The sequence below is a fragment of the Ceratotherium simum genome, chromosome 8, assembly GCF_057802395.1.
Source record: "Ceratotherium simum simum isolate JZ-2026a chromosome 8, ASM5780239v1, whole genome shotgun sequence".
In the NCBI taxonomy this organism is placed as follows: domain Eukaryota; kingdom Metazoa; phylum Chordata; class Mammalia; order Perissodactyla; family Rhinocerotidae; genus Ceratotherium; species Ceratotherium simum.
Window position 1 is genome coordinate 38,751,290 of NC_141907.1, and position 25,273 is coordinate 38,776,562.

At 36.6% G+C, this 25,273-nt stretch overlaps 1 protein-coding gene across 1 annotated transcript in view; it reads right to left on the minus strand.

Annotated features, from left to right (window-relative positions):
• GABRA4 (gamma-aminobutyric acid type A receptor subunit alpha4) overlaps positions 1 to 25,273 on the minus strand; it is a 64,251-nt gene that overhangs the window by 13,203 nt on the left and 25,775 nt on the right. The window contains exon 8 of the mRNA XM_004419030.3: positions 23,661 to 23,920. Coding sequence (XP_004419087.2) covers positions 23,661 to 23,920 — 260 coding nt within the window. The remainder of the gene's footprint in view (positions 1 to 23,660; positions 23,921 to 25,273) is intronic.

A 25,273-nucleotide genomic window follows, 5' to 3' on the forward strand; every position in this document is an offset into this window, starting at 1 on the left:
CAATGCCTAACTTGGGCGGCCAAATAAATTCATTTTTTTTAAAGCATCCATGTCATCCTATGGAAATAATTTGCTTTAGTTCAAAATATTCATAAGATTACATTCAAACTTAGAAAACATTTGGACAATACATTTTTCTTAATATAGACTTGATATGATTTGATTATAATGAAATTGTGCTATGATAAATAGATTCAGGTCCATGCCAACCCTATAGGGGGCTGGCATAGCAAATAGTCTGAGTCACCATTTTATCTGTATCAGCAAAGGCAACAGAGACACTGTCTCAAAAGCAATAATTTATCAAGACCAGATCCTCATATACTTCTGCTGGCGGGAAAAATTCCAAAGCTCAAGCATTATCAGCCACATCCCTTTGCAAAATTACAGCTATGCAGTGTAAAGAAGCCTTTGATGAGCCAAGAACTTTACCTAAAGCAGGCTGAATTTCTTTGGAGTATTAGACAATGTTTGCCTACTGAAGCTAAACACTTATAATAGCTTTATTAAATTTATTTTTCAGAAAAAAAGCTTAAGTTCCATGCTCTGTCTCTGGTTGGAGGTGAGTCAGAGAAGATCCACAATTAAGCTCATAAGCAATAAAGGACTTATTAAAGGCATTGATTCACTCCATTAATTCATTCATTCAACAAATATGTATTGAGTGACAACTTTTCAAGTTATTTTGCTGGCATTGGGAGTACAGAGGTAACAAAAAATACAGTCCTTGCAACTTCTCCCAGAAATTATAAAATATTATGATTGTTAATAAATGCGATAAAGGAAAATTAAAGGAATTAGGGAGTACATTACCTAGCCTGATTACTGGGAAAGCCTCTTTGTAAAAGTAACACATAAGCTAAAACTTTAGGGAGGAGTAAGTCTCAACCAGGTGAAAGATGGACTGTGGAGGAAGGGAAGAAAGTGCCTGGTGGTAGTGGGAACAATTTTCAAAGATTTCTCTCAGTGGTACAAGGATAAGAAAGGCCAATAAACTTCCTTGTCAATTAAAATTTGTGATCCCTTGAGGATGTTCTAAGTCTTTCCTTTTCTTAGTCTTACATTCTTTTGAAACCGTCAATTAAGGCAATGCTTTATATTCAGGGGCTCCACTAACATAATTAATGTCTGATACTAGCACTGGCCAGACAGAAATCCTGAATCTCCATCAACATCACTGCAACATATGGAGCACTAACTATGGACCAAGCACTGCACTAAATGGCTTTCACCAACAACCTCACATATTACCTACAACCACCTTGGAGATAGTATTAATACTCTTGTTTTTCCGATGAGGACACTGAAGCCTAAAAAAGTTGGGTACTTTGCCTAGGATCAGACAATTAAAATGAGTTAGAGTCAGGATTTGAATCCCAAACCTACACTTTTAACCACTTCAGGAAGCTGCCTACAACTGCAAATACTTATGTTCATGGGATTGAAAGAAAGAGGAAAAGAATTTACCTGAAACATGTCCACAACAACCCAAACAAGGTAAATGACATTTATAGACAGCTTGTTTCTTCAGCTTTGGATTTGATTTACATTTATTTAGTTTCTATTATAAGCTAAACACTGTACTACTCTTTGACCCACATTATCCCACAAAAAAGTCTTCCTCTGATTAATCCTTCCTTTCTAGTATATGTGAAAATTGTTCCATAGCTTTTACGAATTGTTTCTACTCCCACTCTTCCTAATATTCTTTCTACTTCTTAAGCACTTTGTTGTCATAACATGCTTATAGTTATTACTTTGTATCCCAGATAGCCTCTACATTCAGGCCTAAATAAATATTTATAAATAGGTCCACATTTAGATGATTTATTCTACAGAAAATGTTATCTTAACAACAAATGCAATCTAGCTGAGCAAAGTTTTTTTTTAATTGAAGAAACTTCTCTTCTAGTTGTTCTAAATATGTCAATATCACCACCAAAAATTTGCATTTTCTATATGATAAAAAATATTTTCATGATGTTCTTCTGCAAGAGGAAAGCTGTGCCCCAACTTTCTTCCACAAACATTTCCTTAAGTTTGAGTAGAGCACTTTCAAAAGATGTTTAAGGGCCTGGTGGTGTAGTGGTTAAGTTCATGCACTCTGCTTCAGCGGCCCTGGGTTTGTGGGCCTGGATCCCGGGCCCAGATCTATGCACTGCTCATCAAGCCATGCTGTGGCAGCATCCCACATACAAAATGGAGAAAGATGGGCACAGATGTTAGCTCAGGGAGAATCTTCCTCAGGCAAAAAAGGGGAATATTGGCAACAGATGTTAGCTCAGGGCCAATCTTCCTCACCACAAAAAAAAAGATGGTTAAAAATTTACTGTTAAAATATGTGGTAAAACCGAAACATTCTTCCCCCAGGTGCATAGGACACTGCAACTTCAACTTTAACTGTAACCCATGGAAGGTATCAACATAAGCACTGTCTCTAGTTTCTGACTTGAGAATGATTCTCCAAACATGGAATTATTTACAAATAATTAATTAAAGTTAATGAAGTTCAGCAAAGTATGCACCAAATTATGTACAAAGTAAATGCATGTATACACATGTATGTAGCAGAAGAGGACTCATTAAGCCACCTATTGTGTCTGCTCTTGTACTTTCAAAATCAATTCCTTTCCCTGGTCTTCATGAATTGGAAGCAGTCAGTTGGTCATAAAGCATATGTTGAATTATCCTGTTAACACAATTCATTATAAATCTACTCCATCTACAGTAAAACAGCACATTAAGTCAGCAGAACAAATTGATATTCTACCATGACACCAGTTGGTAGCTCTTACATTGTCAAACAGACAACCCCCCAAATAGCTCAAGCCATTTTGGTTTTTTCTAGGAAATAATTTGACTTGTCCTGAGGACTAAGTGCCATGGGGCATTATCAAAACCATTCAACATTTAACAAGGCTCTCATGCTTAAACAGCTGTTCACCTGAAGTGAAAATTTTAAAACTTTCTCTGAGCCTAGATAATCTTACTTGAGCTAGAAAATAAGGTATTAGACTATTTTGCATGTTCTACCACTTTATGACAAGAAAGCCAATTTTGCACTTCAGTAAAGTCAGAGGCAAATTTAGCATGAATTGAAACAGTAGCTGAGTTGCAATTTATGGCAAACAGCTCATCAGCACATTGATGTGTACCACCAAGATAACCACTTTAGCCAAACAGGCCAGAAACTAGAAGACTCAAATATCTGGTTGGCAGCAAGGGAAATGCGCCTTTTATGAACATCTATAAAACGAATCTTAAAACCAAAAGCTACAAATATCTATTTTCATTATCATTCTTATGTAGCAGTATATTAGTAGTTAAAAACCAAAATCAGAACCGTAGGTTTTGAAATCAGGTAGATTCAAGATTTGGACTCTGCTCAATACTAGCTGTGTGACTTTGGGGAAGTTATTTATCCTCTCTGTGCTTCAGATTTCTCCTGGGTAAAATGAGGATAATAACAATAACTACTTAGAGTTATCGAAGGAGTAGTATCCATAAAGCACTTACTAGACTGCCTAGAATATAGTAAGTGATCAATACTTGTTAAATATTATTCTCATATTGTTACCATTTCATATTCTAAGACAGATACGTAGCTAGTCTCTGTGAGGTAAAATATTACTATAGAAGTTTTCATTATTTCTGTGCTCAGAAATTCACTGTATTTTTTCAACAGAACTAAATGTTAAATGAATACTATAACTATTCATCTTAAAAAATGTTGGAAATATATGGAAACTCTGCATTTTGTGATCTATTCAAAATTCATCTTATTTCCTATTCATAGGTGGGGACAATCAGCTACATTCCTTGGAGTAATGCTAAGAACTAGCTAAAACCCAACTTGCCCAGATCTGCCAATTGTAGAAAGAGATAATTAAGAGCTCCCATTTAAAAAGTTTCCTTCTGGGCTGATGGATGCTTGAAGGGATGCATAAAATCAGAATCCTATGGATATTGTTCTACTTAATTATATTAGCAATTTAAAAAATATTTGCACTTTCTCAACATATAGCGTACTAAAATTTCTCTCAGATTATAAAGAAGCAAGTAAAAATATCAACTCCCACAACTCCTCAGACCTTTGACCCCTTCCAGATACCACTCTCTGTCAGTGCCAGTTTGGGCAAAAATTGTCTACACTTATTGTTTCCGCTTCTTCATCTGTCACTTACTCTTCAACACATTGTTATTTTATTTCCCCTCCCATCTTTCCCTTGAAATTCCTTGAGGATTATTCCAATAGGTATTTTTTAGAATATGTCTTACCGTCTCAGCAGCATCTAACACTGTTGATCACTTCTTCCATCTTTAAATTTTTTCAATAAATTTCACAATCTAGTAATGTTCTTCTTACCTTTCTCAGTCTCCAGTGTGAGATGCTCTTCCTCTAACTAATCTTAAAATGTTATCTTTCCATAGGGTTCAACTCTCAGACATCTCAGTTTTCTCAGTCTTCAGGTGAACAAAGCTGTCCGGTGACTTGTATTATCATCTTTATATCAATACCATAAATCAATGTCTACCTCCCAAATTTGTCTCCAACCTGTAGACCCATATATCCAACAGAAGATCATTCAGATGTACTAGAGGCATACCAAACTTTTAATTTATTCATTCATTGTTCCACCTATTTATTCATTCATTTACTCAACAAATATTTATTGAGTGCCTGTTTATATGTCAGGCACTGTTCTTGGCTGTGGTGATACAACAACGGGGGAAAAGCCCCAAATTCCTACTTTTATGGAACTTACATTCTTGCTCATGTACAAAGTCCAATTTATGTACAAATTCATTCACATTCAATGAACCCAATATATTTATCCAAATAAATACATCCCTCCTACTGTATTCTAGATCTTAAGGATTAACACACTATCCAGCTAGCTTTTCAAGGCACAAAACTTCAGCTATTCTTGCTCTCTTCTGCCTTGTTCTTTTCCACTCAACTTCCTCAGTACTTTTCCAGCCTGTCTCTTCACCTCCACAACCATTGTAAAGGCATTCAACATTTCTCACTTGCCTACTGCTCAGGCTATTAACATTCTCAGACTTAACATCCTTATGAACCATCTTTCTCTCCACTAAAATAATATTTATGCATTATAAATCTGATATTACTTCCTTGCTTACATTTTTTCAGTTAGCACTCTATTGTTTTCAGGAAAAAAAAACCCACTTATATGGCATAACATTCTACACGATCTGGGCCTTGCCTCCCAGTCCAGCGTCATCTCGCTTTTATTCCCAAACCCTCCTCTTAACTATCCCCGCTACCCTACTGTAGCATATGCTATCAGTGACTGATCCATATTCATTTGGTTTACACAGGATGTTACTCAAGACAGGCTGATTGCTTACTGCCTTTGTCTGCCTAAGGGGTGCTCTGTCTACAAGAGCTTGACTGGAGTGGGGAAGAGGCTTTGACCAGAAGTGCAAGAAAGTTAATACCCCCTGAGTAAGCCTAATCAACAAGAGTCACAAGTTGGTAAGTAAGTACTCCAACTTCTTTGCCACCCAGTGAGACAGATCTGAGGCATGTTCCACACGTACCCTGGGAGAGGCTCTAGTATGATGAGCACACAGTGGTAAATCTGCTCATTAATCATACTTTATTGGATTTTCTTCTTTTCCATCTCACTTCCTTCACTGTTTGGGATCATCTCAAAAATAAATTGCTTGCACACAAATCCTTGCAACAGAGTCTGTTTTTGGGGAAAGCCAATGAAAACACCTGGATTCTGCCAGGATATCTTCATTTAGTTCTACAAGTATGAGCTGTATTGTCCTGCTTCTGGGTCTCTGTACATTCTCTTCTCACTGCCTTCTTTCCTCCATCTTCTTTGCCTTTTTATGTTTTCTAAGATAGTACTTAGCCATTGCTTCCTCTGAGAAGTTTAACCTGACACCCCCACCACCCTCATCAGAATCCCCCACCACAGAAACTCTAATCTGGACTATTATGTCTTCACACAGCATCCTTTGCTTTTTCCTAGCCTAGCACGTAGCACGCTGTGTGCATGCCCCTCCTGACTGTGAGTGTCTTTAGGGCTGCAATAGTGTCTCATGGTTTTCTTTTCCCCCCTGACTAGCACGGTACCGAGCACTAAGAAGTATTCAAAAAAATAAGTCGAATGAATAAATAATAAATGAGGAGGAAACTGTATTGAAATAAATCAACAACAAAATCATTCCCTCCTGTGCAATCAAAACAGTAAAAATGAGTTTCACACAATGTGTCTCAGGAGATAAGTAGCTGCCAAAGCTATATAGCCAAAAGCAGTGCATTTAAACCCACTTGAAAACCAGATAACAGTCATTTATTCTATCCAGATGATACTTCCTGGGCCACTACAGTAGTTAATGGACTGTTTAATGAGTCAATCCTGAAATATTAATTGATAGCCAGAATTAAATGCTTTTCCTCTCCCATTTCATACATCTGCCTCTTGAAAAGTATGACCGAATGATTGCTACAGAGCAGAAGAGAGTCATCTCCTGGATCAATCTCCACCTTCCTCTTTCCCTCTGCTGCTACACAAGAAAAGCATGAGCACCAACCTGCCCCTCCAGGAGCAAAGTGATGAGAAATGTGAGCCTCTCCTTCTTCAAACTGCTTGGAACACGTAGCCAGTGCCCAAAATAGCTTGTATAACAAGGACTGGATTTTGCCTCTCAATCACAGTTCTAAAGCTATCAGTTATTGAAAAGCTGATTTTCTAAGCATACACTGGAACAGCTTTTCTGTACAGCTGCAATGCTATTTAAATCTTTCATGAATATATCCATAAACCCAAGAAAATTCTAAGCTGAAATATTGTTCTTAGAGAGGACATAGTAAAATAAGACCCTATGGCGGAAAAAAATCTGGGAAGTAAAATATGGTCATTAATTTTGATATTGAAAATACAAAGTCAGGCATATGGCTTTTACTCCTTTGAGCTAGAAGAACACCTATAATCATTATTTGGAAGGTCAGCCTAGAAGGATCTTTTGTGAGACTTTTTGGAGGACAATAGGCTTTTGACTCACAGTCATTCTTTAATAGGCCCCAAAAATGTGGATAAAGGCTCCACCTTCTACTGTGATGAGGTTGGAAGTGGATGTAGAATAAGCTAAAGGCAATGCTTTAGAGACACTAAACAGATCAATGAGAGGCAAGATCATCCTTGGAAACAGCTGACTATTGAACCTAAGTTTGTGCTCTTCAGTAAATCTGAAGTCCTTGCCTCCAGCATTAGTGTGGAAGGATTCCCAGTAGCCCACTGGTGATCTTGGCAACTCTGATGTCATGCTTTAATCTCACGTAACCAGCCATATCATTGTCCTGCTGTTATCAGCTGTCCCTTTGCTACTGTTCAGGCTGTCTTTGTAGCATTTTATAACATTGATACTTTGAATCTCATCAAAGTGGAAACTTTTAGATTCCAGCCAGCTATATTGCAATCTGAGTTTCCTTCATTTAAGACATTCAATTTCATGAAATTATCTACCAAATGAAATTATATCGAGCATGAGTCACTATTATAAATATTTTGCAGCCATTCACTTGGAGGCTGTTGATGAAATCAAGCTGACTATACCTAAGAAAGTTCACTGAAATCACTGACCAAAGAAAAGCCATGATGAGAATTATTCGGAGCCCCACCAAGTATTGTGTGGCCCTGTGGCTCATTTCCGCTCCCAGCATAATAGCTCCCAATATAATAGGCTCTCCTGCTTGGGGCTAAATTAATACTTGCTAAATTATTGATTCACTTCAAGTGAAGAAATATCACAAGATCCCATGGATGTGACAGGATGATTGTAAGACGTTAAGGCAAGGAGTCTACACAGCCTCAACACCTAGCACAATGCCTAGCACAAATTAGACACTCAACAAATATTTGTTGAATGAATAGATAAATAAATGTGTATAAGCTGAGATCCTGGTGTTTATGAAAGACTTACTAAACACCGGGGCCTTGAAAGTTCCACACAAGTGTCTTGAGTCATCATCTGACCACAAAGGGTGAATAAAAAGCTCAGGAGGGCCAAAGACAATTTGGATCTAATCCATATTCTAAAGCATTGTGGAATTAATAAATGAAAATTTAATGCCATTTTGAGTTCTAGTTATGCTGTGGAAGCCTGCTGGTCCCTTGGTTTTTAAAATACTTTGCCAGCATACTAAAATCAGAACTCTTTTTCTCATGTTGTTCTTTCCTTTGTTTCCATAGGAAACAGTGACTTCCAGGCATCCAAGATGACACAACATAGATTGCCAAATTGCATGCCACCCTGCAGTTGCCAAGGAGATAATGTATGTCATTCCCACAAATAACATGTTGCTCATGCCTTCATTTCCTTTATCTAGCTTTTTAAGATATTCTTCGCCTGAACTGAATTCAGATAATGTTCACTGTGAACTGATGGAAACATTCCTTTTTTAAAAATGTGTTTACCCCATTCCCCCAAGGCACTTGATCGCATCACACACGCCGTCTGTGGAAGGTCTGAGCGTATTTTATGCCGATTTTGGAACTAGTGATTCAGCAGTTTTCACCGAAAAAAAAATGCATCCTGAATTCTGTCTGCTTGCATTCTAAGTAAAGGTCCAATTAAATCCACACCTGGCACTAGCATATTCCAGCGTAAAATGGCCTACCATGAAAGCAGCTGCACTCAGTTGAATTTACATGGGAAAAAAGGGAAAGGAAGGAGTAAGCAAGCAAAGGAGGGAAAGATGAAAAATGGATGAACAGATGGAAGGAAGGAAGGGAGGGAAGAAGAGAGAGAGGAAGGTAAGGAAACACATTTATTGAGCACCTACAGTCTTCTAGATTAAACGTCTGTAAGATGAACAAACAGAATTAAAGATCTTGGCTGACATCATCCCACTAGCAAGAGGCAGAGTCAGTATTTGAACTTAAGTATGTCTGACTTAAAAGCATTTGTTTTCCCATTATCTAGTGCTGCATAACAAATCATCCCAAGTGATTGTAGCTTTAAGCAACAGCAATCTTTTTAACATTATCTTTCATGGGTGTGGAGGTTGACTGGACTCAGCCAGGCAGTTCTCACTCAGCATCTCTCATGTGGTTTCACCCCGAGTGGCTGGGACTGGGGTCACCTTGAAGGCACCCTCACTCACATGCCTGGCAATTGACACTGGTGCTCTCAGCCGGAATACCCCACCTGTGGTCTCTCTGCGTGGCCTGGGGTTCCTTACAGCATGATGGCTGGGTCCAAGTAAGGCGTCTCAAAAGACCCAGCCTCAAACTCATATAGCATCACTTCTACGGTGGTCACAAAGCCCACCCAGATTCCGGGTGAGGGAGCATAGACTCCACCTCACCCTGTAAGAAATGCAGTTGGGATGGACGGTGGGGAAGGGGTCTTATTGCAGCCATCTTGAAAAATGCTTTCTGTCACAATATATTTTTTGCAATATCCAGTAATGCCTCAAGCAGCCTGAAATCTAAGCATCAGAGGCTCTCTTTATCTGTGGTGGAATAATTAGGGAGGGAACAGTTAAAATGATCAGTCTAAAAAGAGAATTGCAACAACTTTTAATGTAAGCTTGATGAATTGTGAAAAAAACTGAACACTGAAATTAAACTTTGGAATGAGTTTCTGATTAAATTTTGTGTGTGTTTAACAGAATCCCTTTTTACTCATTCATTCTTAATTTTCAAAGCTTTCAGGTGTCATAAAAACTAACCTTGCACTCAAACTACATTGCTGTATATTCATATATAAGTTAGCACTATATAATATTACCAAAAAGTGCTTTTACCTAATTTAGCTTTTTAGTTCTTTTGGTACCAGGATAAATGGGAGTTTCCTATGTGAGTTACAGGTATACTTGCTGAGCATGGGGCATACATATGTGGAAATAGAAGCACCAAATGAATGGCTGTTAGAAGTGGGTAACATAGGCCATTTGGAGCTATGTTCTTGTCATCTTAATCTATCACTTACCGTCAACATATCAGGAGGCTTCTGGCTACTGTCTTTATTTTCCCAGTACTCTTTAAAATTGTTCTAATAGTTAATCTAGCTAGGCCAAGACCATGAACACACCTAGCTGATCTACAACTGCCATAAGACCTCCGTTGAACATCCATTGTACTTTAACCATTAAAATTATCACATTTGTTTATCCTCTGGAAATCTATCAATCCATTATCATAAATAAAGAGAATCTCAGCCAGAAAATAGGATATTAATGACACGAAGAAAGAATACCAAGGAGTAAACACAATAATCAAATTGTGGAGAGCATTCAAACTGAGGAAAAACATGGTGAGCTAGTGAAAAAGCACAACAAATCCCATCTCATTGCTTGCATTGCTGAGACTGTATGATGCTGCTCACTCTACTGTGCTGGCAGATTGGTCTGGAATAAACATATATAATGTTCATATTTACTATCACTATTTCTGAGATGAACAGCTCTATAATGAATCAGGCTATACTACGCAGTGCTAAATTAGGTCTATCAAGCAGAGTATCATAATCCCAAGAACAGCAGTGTTCTATCCAGAATGCGACAACTGGATTTGTACCTCTTTCCTCCCAACACAAGTCCAGCATCTCTTCTCTTTCAGGCCAACGCATGTGATGAAACCTTAGGACATCCTCAACTAGGGCTTCACACATGCACCAAAAAAACCCTAAAATTTGAAGTGCTCAGGTAACAAACACGGCAGGTCCCAGCAAGTGAGATGGAAAAAAGGACATCTTATGCAGTATTTCTCTTCTCTCTTTCATATTTCTGATTTCACACTATATGTTTCAGGCTCCAAATATTACATCTTTCTGTATCTTGGTTTTTCTTTTTTTCCCCCCATAATGAGGAAGAGAGTGATAACAAAATCCCTGAGAGTAAAGCAACAGAATCTGTCTTACATTGTAGAACACTTGGCCTGTACCTTGCACAAACAGTGCAGCGCCATGAAGACTTGAGACCCTTTTTACTTCTCTTTTCTTCAGTTTTATCTGTCTCGGAACTTAGAAACTTCATAATTCTATGATTTCTAGTACTATGAGTAGCTAGTTGCATTTAATGGCTAAAAAATGACTGGATAGTTATTAGGAAGTTAAGTGTAGCCAATAATTATCTTAAATTGTCTCATGAGATTCTAAAATCCCCTATTGATTGTAATTTTAACTGTTAACCCCATTATAGCAGGCCTATTAGAGTCATATGTATCTGGATTGCTATTTGAAATATTTAAATACTTGGGCAAATTTTTACTGCTAGAAAACTGCTTTTACATTTGTTCTATTGTTAGGGTGACACTCTAGTCTATTGGTCAAGCCAGCACATTTTAGTCCAGAGCAAATGCTAAACTGGGTAGGCCACGAGGACAACAGGTGTGAACTTGGGCAGTTGGCAAACGAGGAACAAGCCAACCTATTCATTATACATTAATTGACAAAATAATAAAAATTTCCAATTTGCTAGGAATTTGAAAATCACATAGAAAAAAATATGTTTCATTCAAAAAATAATTTTTAAATCTTTCCCTATTCTATCTCAATGCTTCAATATACTTCTTTAAAGTACTTTTAGTAACGAATTTGATAAAATAAATTTGGCTATGGTACAAGGGGTATAACCCATTGCAAATGTGCACAAATAATGATTTACAGAATTTTGAAAGATGAGTACAATTCATAAGGAAATACTGTGGGAAAATAAACATAAGAGAAAAATAACTTAAATATTAAAAGCTACTAAAGGAGAGATTCATTGTTTTTAACTAACAAAAAACAAACAGGATTCACCACATAAACTCTCATTCTATTTTTATGAATTGCTCAGGGATACTAATATAACTTTCTGTCAGCAGATCAAGTCCCCATTGACCACAATCTATTTTAGTCCCAAAATGTATTTTTGTTCTGAGGATAATAGGTAACCTCCTTGGTACCATTTTTAGATCAGGCCGTTGGCAAACATTAAGCAGAAAGCATGTTAACATTTTTCAGGATCAGCTAAGGCTTTAGCAAAGTGGGTTTCTTGCTTGCAGAAGCAACAATAGTGAGCTAGGCACAGGGGAGAATGCCTGTGGAAGCTTCCGGGTCTGTACAAGCCTCAACTGCTTCAAGTCAAAATAAAATAAATAAACTAACAAAACAATCCTACTGAGAGCATTAAGATGCCCACAGGGGATGTGCTCCCATCAGCTCCAGGCACACGGAGTACAGCTCCAAGGTTTTGACATTCTCAGCTCCAGCCTAACTCTTTGTCTTGAAAACAAATAAACAAACTAACGAATACATTAAAAAATGCTAATGACTATAATCACTAGGACAATTTCTTACTAATTACCTATTTGGCTGTCAAAAGGAGGCAACTGATAAAGGAAATTGTAAGTCAGAGCTAGGTCTCATCTTTACTTCAAAAGACCACTTTTGACTTTTTTGTACACCATTTTTTTGTGTGTGTGTGTGAGAAAGATCGGCCCTGAGCTAACATCTCCCAATCTTCCTCTTTTTGCTGAGGAAGACTGGCCCTGGGCTAACATCCATGCCCATCTTCCTCCACTTTATATGGGATGCCGCCACAGCATGGCTTGACAAGCGGTGTGTCAGTGCGCACCCGGGATCCGAACCGGCGAACCCCGGCCGCCACAGCGGAGCACGCGCACTTAACCGCTTGCACCACCAGGCCGGCCCCTGAAGACCATTTTTAACTAGCAAAAATGGTATTTTCATATGGTTCAATCTAATAAAATCTGGCTTTTTTCAAAACAAATCGCAGGCTCATTTCTTCATAAAAGGGGAGGCCAGCGACGGTCAAGTGCCCAGCCCATGCTGTCCACTCATCGCTTCCGTCCCCATTTTTTTAAGTGAAGTTATCTACTCTAAGAATTTAACTATCAAGCTACAGTATGCTTGTCCAGCTCTTGCTTACTTTCCAGGGAAGCACCATTCCAGCCCCACAGAGGCCTCCTTTTCTCCCCTTCCAAGTAGGATGCCCTTATCAGAACTTCTCCATTCAAACTCAGAAAGGTATCAGTTGGATCCCTTTTCACATACAACCAGAGACCATTTCCTTGTGTTCCAGGTATAGCCTGAACAGCAGAGTTGAGCAGGACTCTCACCTTCCATCTAGTAGCCCCTCTATATTAGGAGACAGGGATAACCCAAACCACAAAACTAAAGGCAAGCTAATGAAAGGGCAGGGAGAGTGGTTGCTTTGTATGGGAGAGTTCCAAGAATCTAAGTGGTTTGGGGTCAAGAAAAGAATTATACAGATTTCCTTCAGTAATCCCAAAGCTCTGTGTGGGCCTCATCTAGCACTTCTCTTTCCTGTCGTCATTATTACCAATAATATTTTGCAGAGATCATGTTGCATTCATTCATTGACTCAGTCAACAAATTGGATGGGCATTTACCGGGTGCCAGGCTCTGTGCTAAACACCGGTCTTAAAGTTCGTATTCTTCAAAATGTTTTCTTTTAATCTGTCCAATAGTCTAATCCCAGATGTTCACAAGTGCTTAGCTAGGGACAATAGTATACTCATTTTGCATATAAAGAGTTGGCTTTCTGCTCTTTGGATACTGAGTCCTGACCACCTCCTGCCAAGTCCTCTGAAAATGTCAATCCTCAAGCACCAAAGATCTGGCCAAAGAGAGGATACAAATATGCTAAATGGTGTGGCTCCTTCTTCCTCCATAACTCCTCCCTTTATCCAGTATTTTCATGGTACGATTTTTTACTTTCAAGGGACCCCTTGATGTCCACGTTAAACTGACCAGACTTAGAAAAACTTTTCAGGGAGGCAAAACGTTTTTAGTGCTCACAGAGTAACTAAACCCCACTGTCATCCTCACACCCCCATTCCCTTCTCTGAATCCCCTAAAAACAGCCCTTTCTCTGACTATGGAGCCCACGACTATTTTCAAATAGCCAAATAAAAAGCAAGTAAAAGTAAGACAAAAAGTGTGTTTTAGCCAAGCTCCGCCCAAAAGAGAAATAGTTTGAGAGAGAAGAAAAATTCACTGGACTATATTGCTGGGGAGTCACGGCACTGGAGAGAATAAAGAAATAGCCATGCTTGTCTTCTATATGAAGATATTAGAATTATAAAAATTGAAGTCAAAGTTCAAGACAGAGGAACTGACAGAGAAAGAATAGAATCCTACAGAATAACTAAGAGAAATGTGAAAATTCAGGATCACTAATAAGGGCAGCAGAAAATACTTTGGAAAAGAATATGATGTATTATTCAAGCAAAGAAGCTAGGAAGGGTAAGAATCTTGTGGGATCTGAAATACTACAAAATATTTAGAAAAAACATATCATGCCATACAATCTGAGTGGAAAGGACCCTCTCCCTAAATTGACCAAAATACAAAATAATCTTCCACCAATTATATTTTTTATGCATAATATTCTCTAATTAAGTGAAATGAAATAAGTAATATCTGAACTGATGATTCTTGAAACTTCTAAATCATTTGAAGCTGAGTGAAAAGCTAGAGATTTAGTGATATATGTTATGTTGTGGGAAATTAGTCCCTCAAAATAGCAAAAGGGAAACTGGCAGCTTAGCCAAATAAACCAGAAGGAATGAATAATCTTACTCAGTAGCTTAGGGAAAAGAACTTACTGGAAAATGTAGCTAAACATTGAGGGAATTTGTTTCAAGCAGCTGTATATTTTTGAAGCCGAATTTTTTTTTTAAACTCTAAAAAGAAGTTCTGGTCCACTCATGTTGCTAACATAGATGAAAAAAGATAACCAAATTAATAAAAATTTGAAACATCATTAAAAGAACTTTTAATAAAATTTCATCTATGGAAATACGTGTGTGCTTCCTTTGTATATTGCTATCCCTGGCAACTGAGCCTGTATCTCAGTTGTATGAGGAATGAAATCAATCATTAAGTATTTCTTAAGCACCTGCTAGATTCTGAGCAAATTTGTACAGATATGTTGGAAAAGTAATAGAGTAAATGGAGAAGTAATAAAAATTCCAACAATACAATAATAGCTTATTAATTATATAGCAATTCTAGAATGATCCTTAAGCTATTCCATAAATATCACAAACCAAACTAATGATATTTACAGTAATGAACTGGCTCGTTTCTTTGCTACTGTCCTGCATCTGCTGACCATCAATAAAATACACGCCACCACCAGGCTGAGCTCTCCCATCCGCACCTCCCAAAGTTCAGCACATTTCTTTACAACAGTCCTTGATCCCTACACAATATTTACTCCTCTTGATTATTTGCATCGCTGTACTCTGTCACCTGATATAGGATAAATTCATTTAGGGCCAAAACTATTTCTTGAACTTTTAAAAAGTTTTCCCCCAACCTTTAAAACAGAATTCTTCTGAATGTACGTTTTAAGTAAATATTGTTAATTGAATACATTAATGCATGCAAGATAGGTTATTTCAATCTGAAAATAATAATACTTTTGAATGTTTTTAAATGTTTAAAATGTCAAAAAACTGAGAAAATTATAGTTTAGTCTATAGTTTGTTGAAATGACTGTTCTAAATCAATTGGTGATTCTTAGCCTTGACAAAATCCACATATATTTTATGGAAAACCGGAGATTTGGAGAGTGTGACTAATTTTCTATGACTTTGGCTTCTATGTAAACTAAACTACTAGCTAAGGGATAGGGCTTGTTTACAAATGTGGTAGAGTTTCAGTGTATGGCTTACGCTTTCAACAATGTGAACATTAAGACAACCTTCAGAAAAACTGGGAATGTGGTGGGGAGTGAGTATGTGGCAGTAGGCACAGCAGAGGGTCAACACTGGTGGTAGTAGGTTATAACTGAGGGGCAGCAATCTCTAGTGGTTGTAAACCTAGACTTTGGAGGCAAACTACCTGGGTTCAAGTCTTGGCTCAGTTACTTAGCAGCTGTATGATCTTGGACAAGTCACTTAGGCCTCTTTGTGTCTCAATTTCCTCATCTGTAAAATAGGATGAAGATAGGATAGGATTGCTATGACAATTATATGAGTTAATATATGTAGAATGCTTAAAATACTGTCTGGCACATGGTAACACAGTATCAGTTGATGCTCTTGTTGCTGTTGGAACGGTATGGATTTTTGCTGTATAAGTGCACATAAAATAACCTGAATAATTTGATCTGATTAGGTGAACCCAAAAAGAACCATCCTCCTTCTAATCAGTTTTTACTAATGTAAGCACATATTAAAGAGCATAAAGCAAGCTGGCATTAGTTATAGAGAGTGGATGAGTACGTAGTAACACAGATTTTTAAATTAGAAGGGAATTAGATATAATCTTGCCTAACTTCATCATCTAACAGATAGAGAAATGCAAACCCAAATAGTGGATTGTATGATCAAAACTATACTGGTGAACTGAGGGTAGAGATAAAATCCCTTTACACCTGGCTGTTTTCTTAACGGTGAGAGGCAGCACCATGTATCTGAAAGTGTCCGACACATTTCACGAAGGCTCATTTTCTTCAACCATAAAATTATATGTATAACAACACAGCAACTCATCTCAGGGCTCATTGTGAAGATTAGAGATAACACATGTAAATGGCACATATACATGGCACATCATAGACACTCAATAAACAATGATGATGATGATGATGGTGACATGCTAACTCCCCACATTCTATGTACTAAATAAATACACTTCACAGCTTCTTCCTTTGCTATGATATTTGTAAACATAGAATACATGAAAATAAATGAACAAATTTACTGTTAATCTATATCTATACCACACACAGATACACCTTACACTATATTATACTAGGTTTATAAGATGCCTCATTTCTTCCTTGAACACTAGCTAATATATCTAGCCTTCCTAAGGCAGCATTAAAATTATGGCATTTCCCCTTCTGGAGGAAGAAATAGCCTAAATTTTCATTTATGATGCTAATGTTGGCATTTTTCTTCCCCTGTGATGTTATTACCAATAATTACCGAAATATGCACAATATTGTTTCAATAAGCTACTAAAATTGATTGTTTCTCCTCCCTTTGTCATTTTGAATGATATCCCTTGTCACTTTTTGCATTTCAAAGAAACAATGTGAAGTCTCAGCTTAACTCTCTCTGATACAATTTATCATGACCCTCTCTATACTTCTCCTTCACAGCATTTTGTGCATTTATCACTATTTATCTGAAATTAATCGTTGAATGTCTGTCCTCTTCACTACCCTCATATCTATGAAGGGAGTAAGCACAATATGCCCAGAATATTGACACTTAATAGATGTTCCATAAATGGAATAGGTTCCCAGTATGTAATTGGATATATAGATCGGCATTGCAGCAGACAGGTCTAAGGCAGCAGTGAAGATTTGAGCGTGAGTCTGCACTACGATAAGCATGCTTGAATTATTCTAAAGCCAAGACTCAGACCACTTCTATATACTAAATATATTCACTCACAAGATTAATAGCGTGTCTCCTTCCCCAGACTAAGTTCCTAGGTTTTGTCTTCTTTGAATCCTCAATGTCTTGCACGGTGACTGGTGCATATTAGTTGCCTGGTAAAACCTAGTTAAATGACTAGATTTGCTCTCATGGATTAGCAACATGACAATTTCTCATGAATCTGCACAAGATACATAACAAACCTAACAGATAAAAAAACATGGCTGAAGATGAAACATAATTCATATAGTCTTGACGTTTAAATCATACAGTTTAATAATTGTGCAATTAAACAATTACTCACTGCCTAAAGAGCATTACTAACTACAGAACATTCTGTACTGAAAAAGGTATGGGTTTGAGGAGGTACGATTTATATAAAATTTAAAGAATGTCATTAAACTACTGTCACAAACGCACCTAAATGTCAAGTGAACTGACAGTACTGCTTCATGGCCTTTTTCAAACTGCCAGGGAAAGGGATTTCAAACTAAGTTAAGAAATGAAAGAAATAAGGACAAATGGAAAAATAAAAGGCTTTTTTGCATTTTAGCTTCAACTATTTAAAGAACATCATTTTTAAGAGAAGTTTGGAGAATGACTGAAATGAAAATCTGAAACTGCCCTAGTTTGTACACCCTGTTGGAAAGGAATGAAGCTTGTATATTACCAACCCCTGGGGAATCCTTGTATTTAACATTGATGTCACTCAGAGTCACTGATATCTGTGTAAATGATACGACCAAAGGACAACAAACTACACTTTCCTCATAATGCATAGCTGCCCTTGTAGATTTATTGAGGCTTTTTGTTTTGTTTTCTTTTATTTTCAAGACATCCTCCTCAGTTCTCTGTTGCTGACCACTCACTAAGTCCAACTGCTGACAAGCATGCCTCAGAATGCTAAGAATGAGTATCTGCTATTCTAGATGCTCACAGTGACCTGGCTCTAGCTCACTACTTAACATCTGCATGATGTTCACATTTACTCTGGTAAGAAAGAATTTTACATAAAAGATAAATGTGTTTTGAAATTGGTGATAAATATATTCATTTTTAGAGGCAATACATTTCCTATTTTCCTGTTCCTATAGTTGGCTCATTATAATCCATCAATAAACAATTGTAACTATTAAACACTGTGCTATGTGCTGTATGGGAAAATAGAATGAGGCCATAATCAATTTTATCAAGGAGCTTACCATCTAGCTAGATAAATATAGCAATCACATATGAAACAATTTATGCAAAATACTTCAGGATATTATTAATGATAAATTATGTGATGCATACTTTAAATGTTGAAGATCTTAAAGAAATAAAGGATAATAATCATCATCGCTATTATTTACTGGGTACAAAGCACTGTAATGTGTATTTCACATGCATGATGTACTTTAATCCTCGCTATAAGCCTTTCCATTAGGTTCTACTATTGCCCTCAGTTTGTAGATGTGGATCTTTGAGACCACATACTTGAGATCCTTGAGATCAGTCAGAATGAGCCAAATATGGAAAATAAGGCTAGGAGTTTGACTTTGAAGAATGGGTGGTAAAAAGGGAGATTCTCATGAGTGCACTTGAATTATTGAATCCAAGGTGTACCTTGAATTATTTATACATTCTTTTTTGTATCATCTTTTTCTTAAAGACTTTAAGCAGAGCAATATCTGTTTAATTTTACAAATATCCTTGTAAGAATCAATGAACACTTTAAAATTGAAAAGTCCATGAAGAATAGTTACAGTGAAATGGAAACAGACAAAGGAATTAGGTAGATGAGAAAGAAAAGGTAGGCCGTGAAGTATGCACTTGTAGCTTGAAAAAAGAAAGTCATCATTATTGTGGGATAGGGGAAAACGTCCTGCTACGGAAATTTCCACCTAACTAAATTTGAACTAATTAGCTTCTTTATTAAATGTGCTTCATTGCTCTTCCCTATCCTGGTGAATGATGTCACCACCATCCATCTCATCCTCTGTTTCCTTCACTCAACATTTCTAATCAGTCATTAAGGCTTGAGGCTTAAAAGTATCGGGTTTGCTGGCCCAGACCTGCCTCTTACCAGATAGATGACCTTCAGCAGATTACTTGATCCTTAACTATCATTTCCTCATTGGTAAAACATGGATAAAAATGGGACATATTTTATAAATTATTAGAATTAAATTATATATACAACGTGTGTAGAAGTTCTTATTAGCACATAAAAAGCAGAGTATTTTGCTATTGTTATTTATTCATAGAAATATGAACAAAAAGACTGCGTTGGGCTGATTATTTTATACATATAATATATATACAATTTAATGTCTATCTTTATAGACACATCATAAATTAAATACTATAAAATAGAGTTTAAGAGAATGAGCTTTGCATTCAGACATAGCTGAATTAATTTAAATATTGAGTTTACCATTTTCTAGCTGTGTTATCTTGAATACATCACTTAACAGCTGCAAGCCTCAGTTTCTTCCTCTGTAAAATAGTTATTGTGAGCTTGAAAGTAAGTAATGCATGTAAAGCATATCACATAGTACCTGACACAATTTAAGAGTTTGAGTCATTACATCCTTAGATTTTTTTTTTCACAAGATACAACATGCATACATTTTGACCAAACAAGGACTACAGCCTATATTTTCAAGCGATTTTTAAAAAAATATGATCTTATTAAAAAATATTCCCTTTTTCTTTTATAGTTATTTTCCAAATCATCCTACTAATCCAAACCACTTGCATCTGTGAGAGAGTAGGTACTCTAAGAAGTAGTAAGGGTATGGAAGGATAGAACCACAAAAATGGAGCCCAACTCAAATGTTGGAAGGACAGAGTCAGAGACAGAATCAAGGTAATGCTGAGCAGAAAGAAAACAGTTGCCTTGCCCAAAGACATACTGAAGCTGCCCATAGCTGCTCTTAGATTCTGCCAATCAGCCTTTTCTCCTGGCTTCATAAATATTCCATAAATCATAAGCTTTCCAATTCCCAAAGAATAGAAATGGTCACCATAAACCTCTGCCAGGCCATTAACAGTCCATAGGTCACATATGGTGACAATGAATCAAACCACTAGTGAGCTTACCCAAAGGACTATTGAATTATCAAATGTCATGTAGACTCTGAAGGCAATTCCAAATGAGGACTTTAAACACATTTTAAACAAAGCAGCATCTTTCAAATAAATAAACAGCCATACAAGTAGAAACACACATTAGAACAAGCAAAATTCAGTTGTCTGGTTAGAATCTCTACTGAAACTCCAAACCTTATAAGATTCTTAGAATATTTCCTTCCAGTAACATGTTTTAAAATTTTGCTCTTAACACACTGTTTCCTCATCTTGATTTCCTTCTCCTTATTTATCTTTTTTTCTCACTCAATTTGCATGTGTTCTCAGCCTTCAAAGTTGAACTTGATACTGAAGCCCTTCAACAACTGACACTCCAAAGCCAGCTGCACTCTGGTAGCAATCTGGAGTCAGGAGGAAGGATGGGCCAACTCATTAATCACTGTCTTTAGAACACAAATCTCTTCAAGGAAACTGCTGTGGAGATCTAAGTTATCACACATACATAGCTACACATTGCAGAGGACATGAAGCATATGATGCATATTTTGACTAGATTTATTATAAAGTCCTTCCTAAGCCTTTAATACTATGACTCTATGCCCTTCACAAACAAATTTCATCTCCTTGATCTTGTTTTGCCATTTGCACACAGCCTGTGGTTCATGCTGCCAAGAGGAGTCCCTGAATCAGAGTGAACTTAGCCAACTGGATGTGCTCAACCAAGCATTTACCAGTGACGGCAATTGCTATAGTCAAGAGATATGTTTCAAGGAGCAAATAGATGATTATTGGTTCTCTTTCCACCTTTGGAAATTCTGCAGAATAATTTTATTCTGATTAAATGGTACTTTCAAGTATTTATAATATTATAATACTAGTGCAAGGATCCTCATCACTTTGCAAAAATGAAAAGAAGAATGACATCAACTCATTATAAACAGAAAAAGTCATATATGTCAAAATAAGTCAAAATATGTCTCCAAATCCAGAATCTTTGGATTTGAGCAAACCTGGGGTCGGGGGGAGTTAATAGCTACATGAAAGAGTCAATATATTTTATAATTTCAACATTATAAGAAAATAATAAGTTGAAATATGTTGTTTTAAAACTTAACCACTAGCGACATAAAAACATGTTATATGGTATACAAAGTACATGATAAAAGAACAAATAAGGAAAACTTAGTAATAAAGATATATTACAAAATTTAATATTAAGAAAGAATATAAAAAATATTGAAATCAGACCAAACAGATTCAAGAGAAAAGGCATTATACGAAATCAAAAGAAAAGGTTATTTTATGGTTAAATGCATAGACTGATATTGAAAAAGAGCAGTTACGAATCTTTACATGTTGAATATCATAGCATCAAATTTTGTATAAAACAAAAATAGTTAAAATGAAAAACAAATTAACACAATCTCATAATATTAATGGGAGGATTTTTCACATCTTTCTTGATGTGATCTAAAGACCAAGAAGACAAGAAGTGACTCATTAAAAGAGTGAAATAATAATGTTTTAAGTAAAATTAACTTAATAACTAAAAATCAACTCCTTCCAAATTGCTCTGAAACATTTATAAGCTTTTAGCATAACTCAGGGCACAATAAAAATATCAGTAACATTCAAATCTGTGTAGGTAACATTTCTGAATACAACGTGATGCAACTAAAACAGTAGAGCTAAATAAACAAACAAAATCCCATTTGGAAATTCTAATATTATCTTCCAGATAACTTCTTAGCTATAGAGAAAAACAGCAACATAATTGCAGAATATTTAGCAAATAATTATTACAATTTCATATATCAAAAGATATGAATTATGGCCAAAGCTGTATGCAAAAGAAATCTCACTGCAATAAAGGACACTTTATTACTAAACAAGAAACAGTGAAGATAAATTAGTAAGAATTAAGCTCAAGTATCTAGAAAAAGAGTAACAAAATTAACCTGTAGAAAGAGGGTACTAAAATAAATTATGAATCAAAAATTAGAAAACGGTAAAGTAAATAAATAAATCAATCAATCCAAGATGATTTTTTTAAGGGAAGAGCAAATAATACTTATTTTTATTTATGTTTTTTAAATCATCTGTCTCCCTTTCCTCATCTTACATACTTAAATGTAAACTCCACAGGGCAGGATATTTGTTGGGGGTTTTTGCACACTGTGGATTCCCAGATCATAAATCTGGCACATAGTTGGCATTAAAATATGTATTTGTTGAATGAGTGAAAAATGAATGCATGAATGAATATGTAAGGGAAAGAGTTATCACCCATGAGGATAAAGATGATGATTTATATATACTTTGATTGGGGGACACACAGACAACAGGAGTTTTAGGCCACCATTTGTGGCAACCACAATAAGACTGTGTATAAGTGACCGCAGACACTTGTCTGCTGATTCAAGCAAGAGGCAGAGAGAGTGAGAAGAGTATCAGAGGAGGAGGAGGAGGGCAAGAAGGAGAAGAAGAGGAAGGTTTGCTTTCCTGTTTTCACGAAGATCTGTTGTTTTTGTTCAACTGGAGTACAACTGGAGTTGGTGAGAAAAAAGTCACTTAAAAAAAACTTTCTTTAATTGCAAAATCACAGACGTGCCCAATGTTAATTACAGTAGCTCTTATAAGGCTTTCACATCCTTTTAGATCTGTCCCTTAGGACAAGAATTCTCAATTTTGGATGTACATCAACTACAACTATGAGTCCTCTTATTTATTGGTTTTCTTTTCTTCTTTAATGCAAGGCAGAGGCTGCAATCAGTCTCATGGGGTAGCTCTAATGTGGGGCCACGTTAAGAATCACTGGTTACTTTGTTCAATGAACTCTCCCAAAATGCCTTTCCAACCCACTCAAAGATACCCACAGCTTCCCCTTAATAGTATACATAAGATTTTGCTCCTTTCTGTCAAAAACTTTTAATTCTGAATAAAATTTTCCAACTAGCTCCGTGTACATCTGGCTCATCCAGAGCTGTTTAATTTTCAAGCCAGTAATCACCATTTTAAAGCATAAATTCATAATTATATTTTATATTTTTCTGTTTTTAAATGACTTACAAATTGTCACTGGGATTTTTCAAGTTCTCAGTTTTTCCCCTGGCGATGCGACTTTGACCAAGAAAGAAGCTGAAATCGTAAACTGAAGGCGATTAAGTCAAATACCTGCAGATGTGCTTCAGGATGCTTTTCTTTCAGCACTGGAGCAGCCGGAATTTCCTGGAGGGCTTTTGATGTCTTCTTTTTGGCTTTTTCCATTTGAACATTGGTAAAATAGTTGACAGCCGCAAACTCAATGAGGGCCGAAAATACAAAAGCAAAGCAGACAGCTATGAACCAATCCATGGCAGTAGCATAGGACACTTTAGGCAAAGAATGCCGTGCACTGATGCTCAGTGTGGTCATGGTGAGGACTGTGGTTATTCCTTCAAAGCAAAAGAGACAAAATACTTTACCTTTACTTCTATGCAAAACACAAACAAACATAAAGACCTAGGGATTTGGTGAGGTGGGGGTAACAAAGTTTACAGTAACTCAGATCAAACCATCTGTGATGGAAGATTTGAATCCTAGTGGTTCAGTGAAATTAGCACAGGCTTGGGAGTGAGAGATAGATATGGTTCAAATCCAGGTTCTTTGAATCATTGGCTCAATGTGATTTGGGCTTAGTGAGGAAAACTCACTGGGATTCATTTGATATCTACCTATTGGGTTTGCTGTAAAGATTAAAAGTATGTAAGGCACCTAGCATATATTGGGTTGATATTAATATCTGAGCCAACATATCCGAGAAACTCAACACATAACTAACAGGAAATGTGACTCATTAAAGCACTAATCCTCAACCCAGAGTGGGAAGTTGGTAGCATTGAAAATTGGAGCATCAGAATTTCTGAGGTAGGCCATGGCCCACTGCTAGGAGAATCGCTACCAGAAAAAGCACATATTATAGATACTTACAATTTTTAACTGAATATTACCTATTGAATTAAAATAATAAATTTACTCATTTTGAAAGAGCTTAATTTATATAAAATAATAAAGGTATATTCTTGGAAAAATAGTTTTCTAGAACAATTTGGCTTTAAAAATATTGGACATCTACCACTCATCAGTTTATGGTCAGCAGGAAAATGTTTGCAACAAGAATAGAGGTACTTCTCTTCCATCAATAGGCCTCTGAAGCAAATCATTTCCAGGAACGCCTTCTCCTCAACCTGGAAAAAGGTTAGTCCCCATTCTCAATTGACAAGTTCCACTTACCACTGGAAGCTATAGAGAAATGCATTATTTAAGGATGCTAATATTTGTACGGTTGTCCCTTTCTGCATCTTTGCCTATCTGTATATCTAACCCACCTTATCTAGTTAATCTTGGAAATTTCTGTGGGAATTTACTATATCCATTTAAACTCCTTCTATGTAATGCCTAGGACAGCTCCTGCATTGACACACCCATGTGTTTGGGGATGATGATGATGATGATGACGATGATGATAATGATGATGACGATGATGAAGGCATCTAAACCATATATTCCAATCCATGCCAATCCCTGGCTGAAAGTCAGATAATAGATGTTCAACTGAAGAGATAGTGAGCCCTATGCAACAATAAAGCAATAATAACATTTTGATTTAGGGAGAAAAAATATTGTCTCCTCAACTCAGCATTTAATTATATTCTGCCTTGTATTGTTCCCTAATTGTTCCATGTATGTAAGCCTTGTTTCCACAACTTGATTGAGCATAACCTCCTTGAGGGCAGAAGAGTCTAACA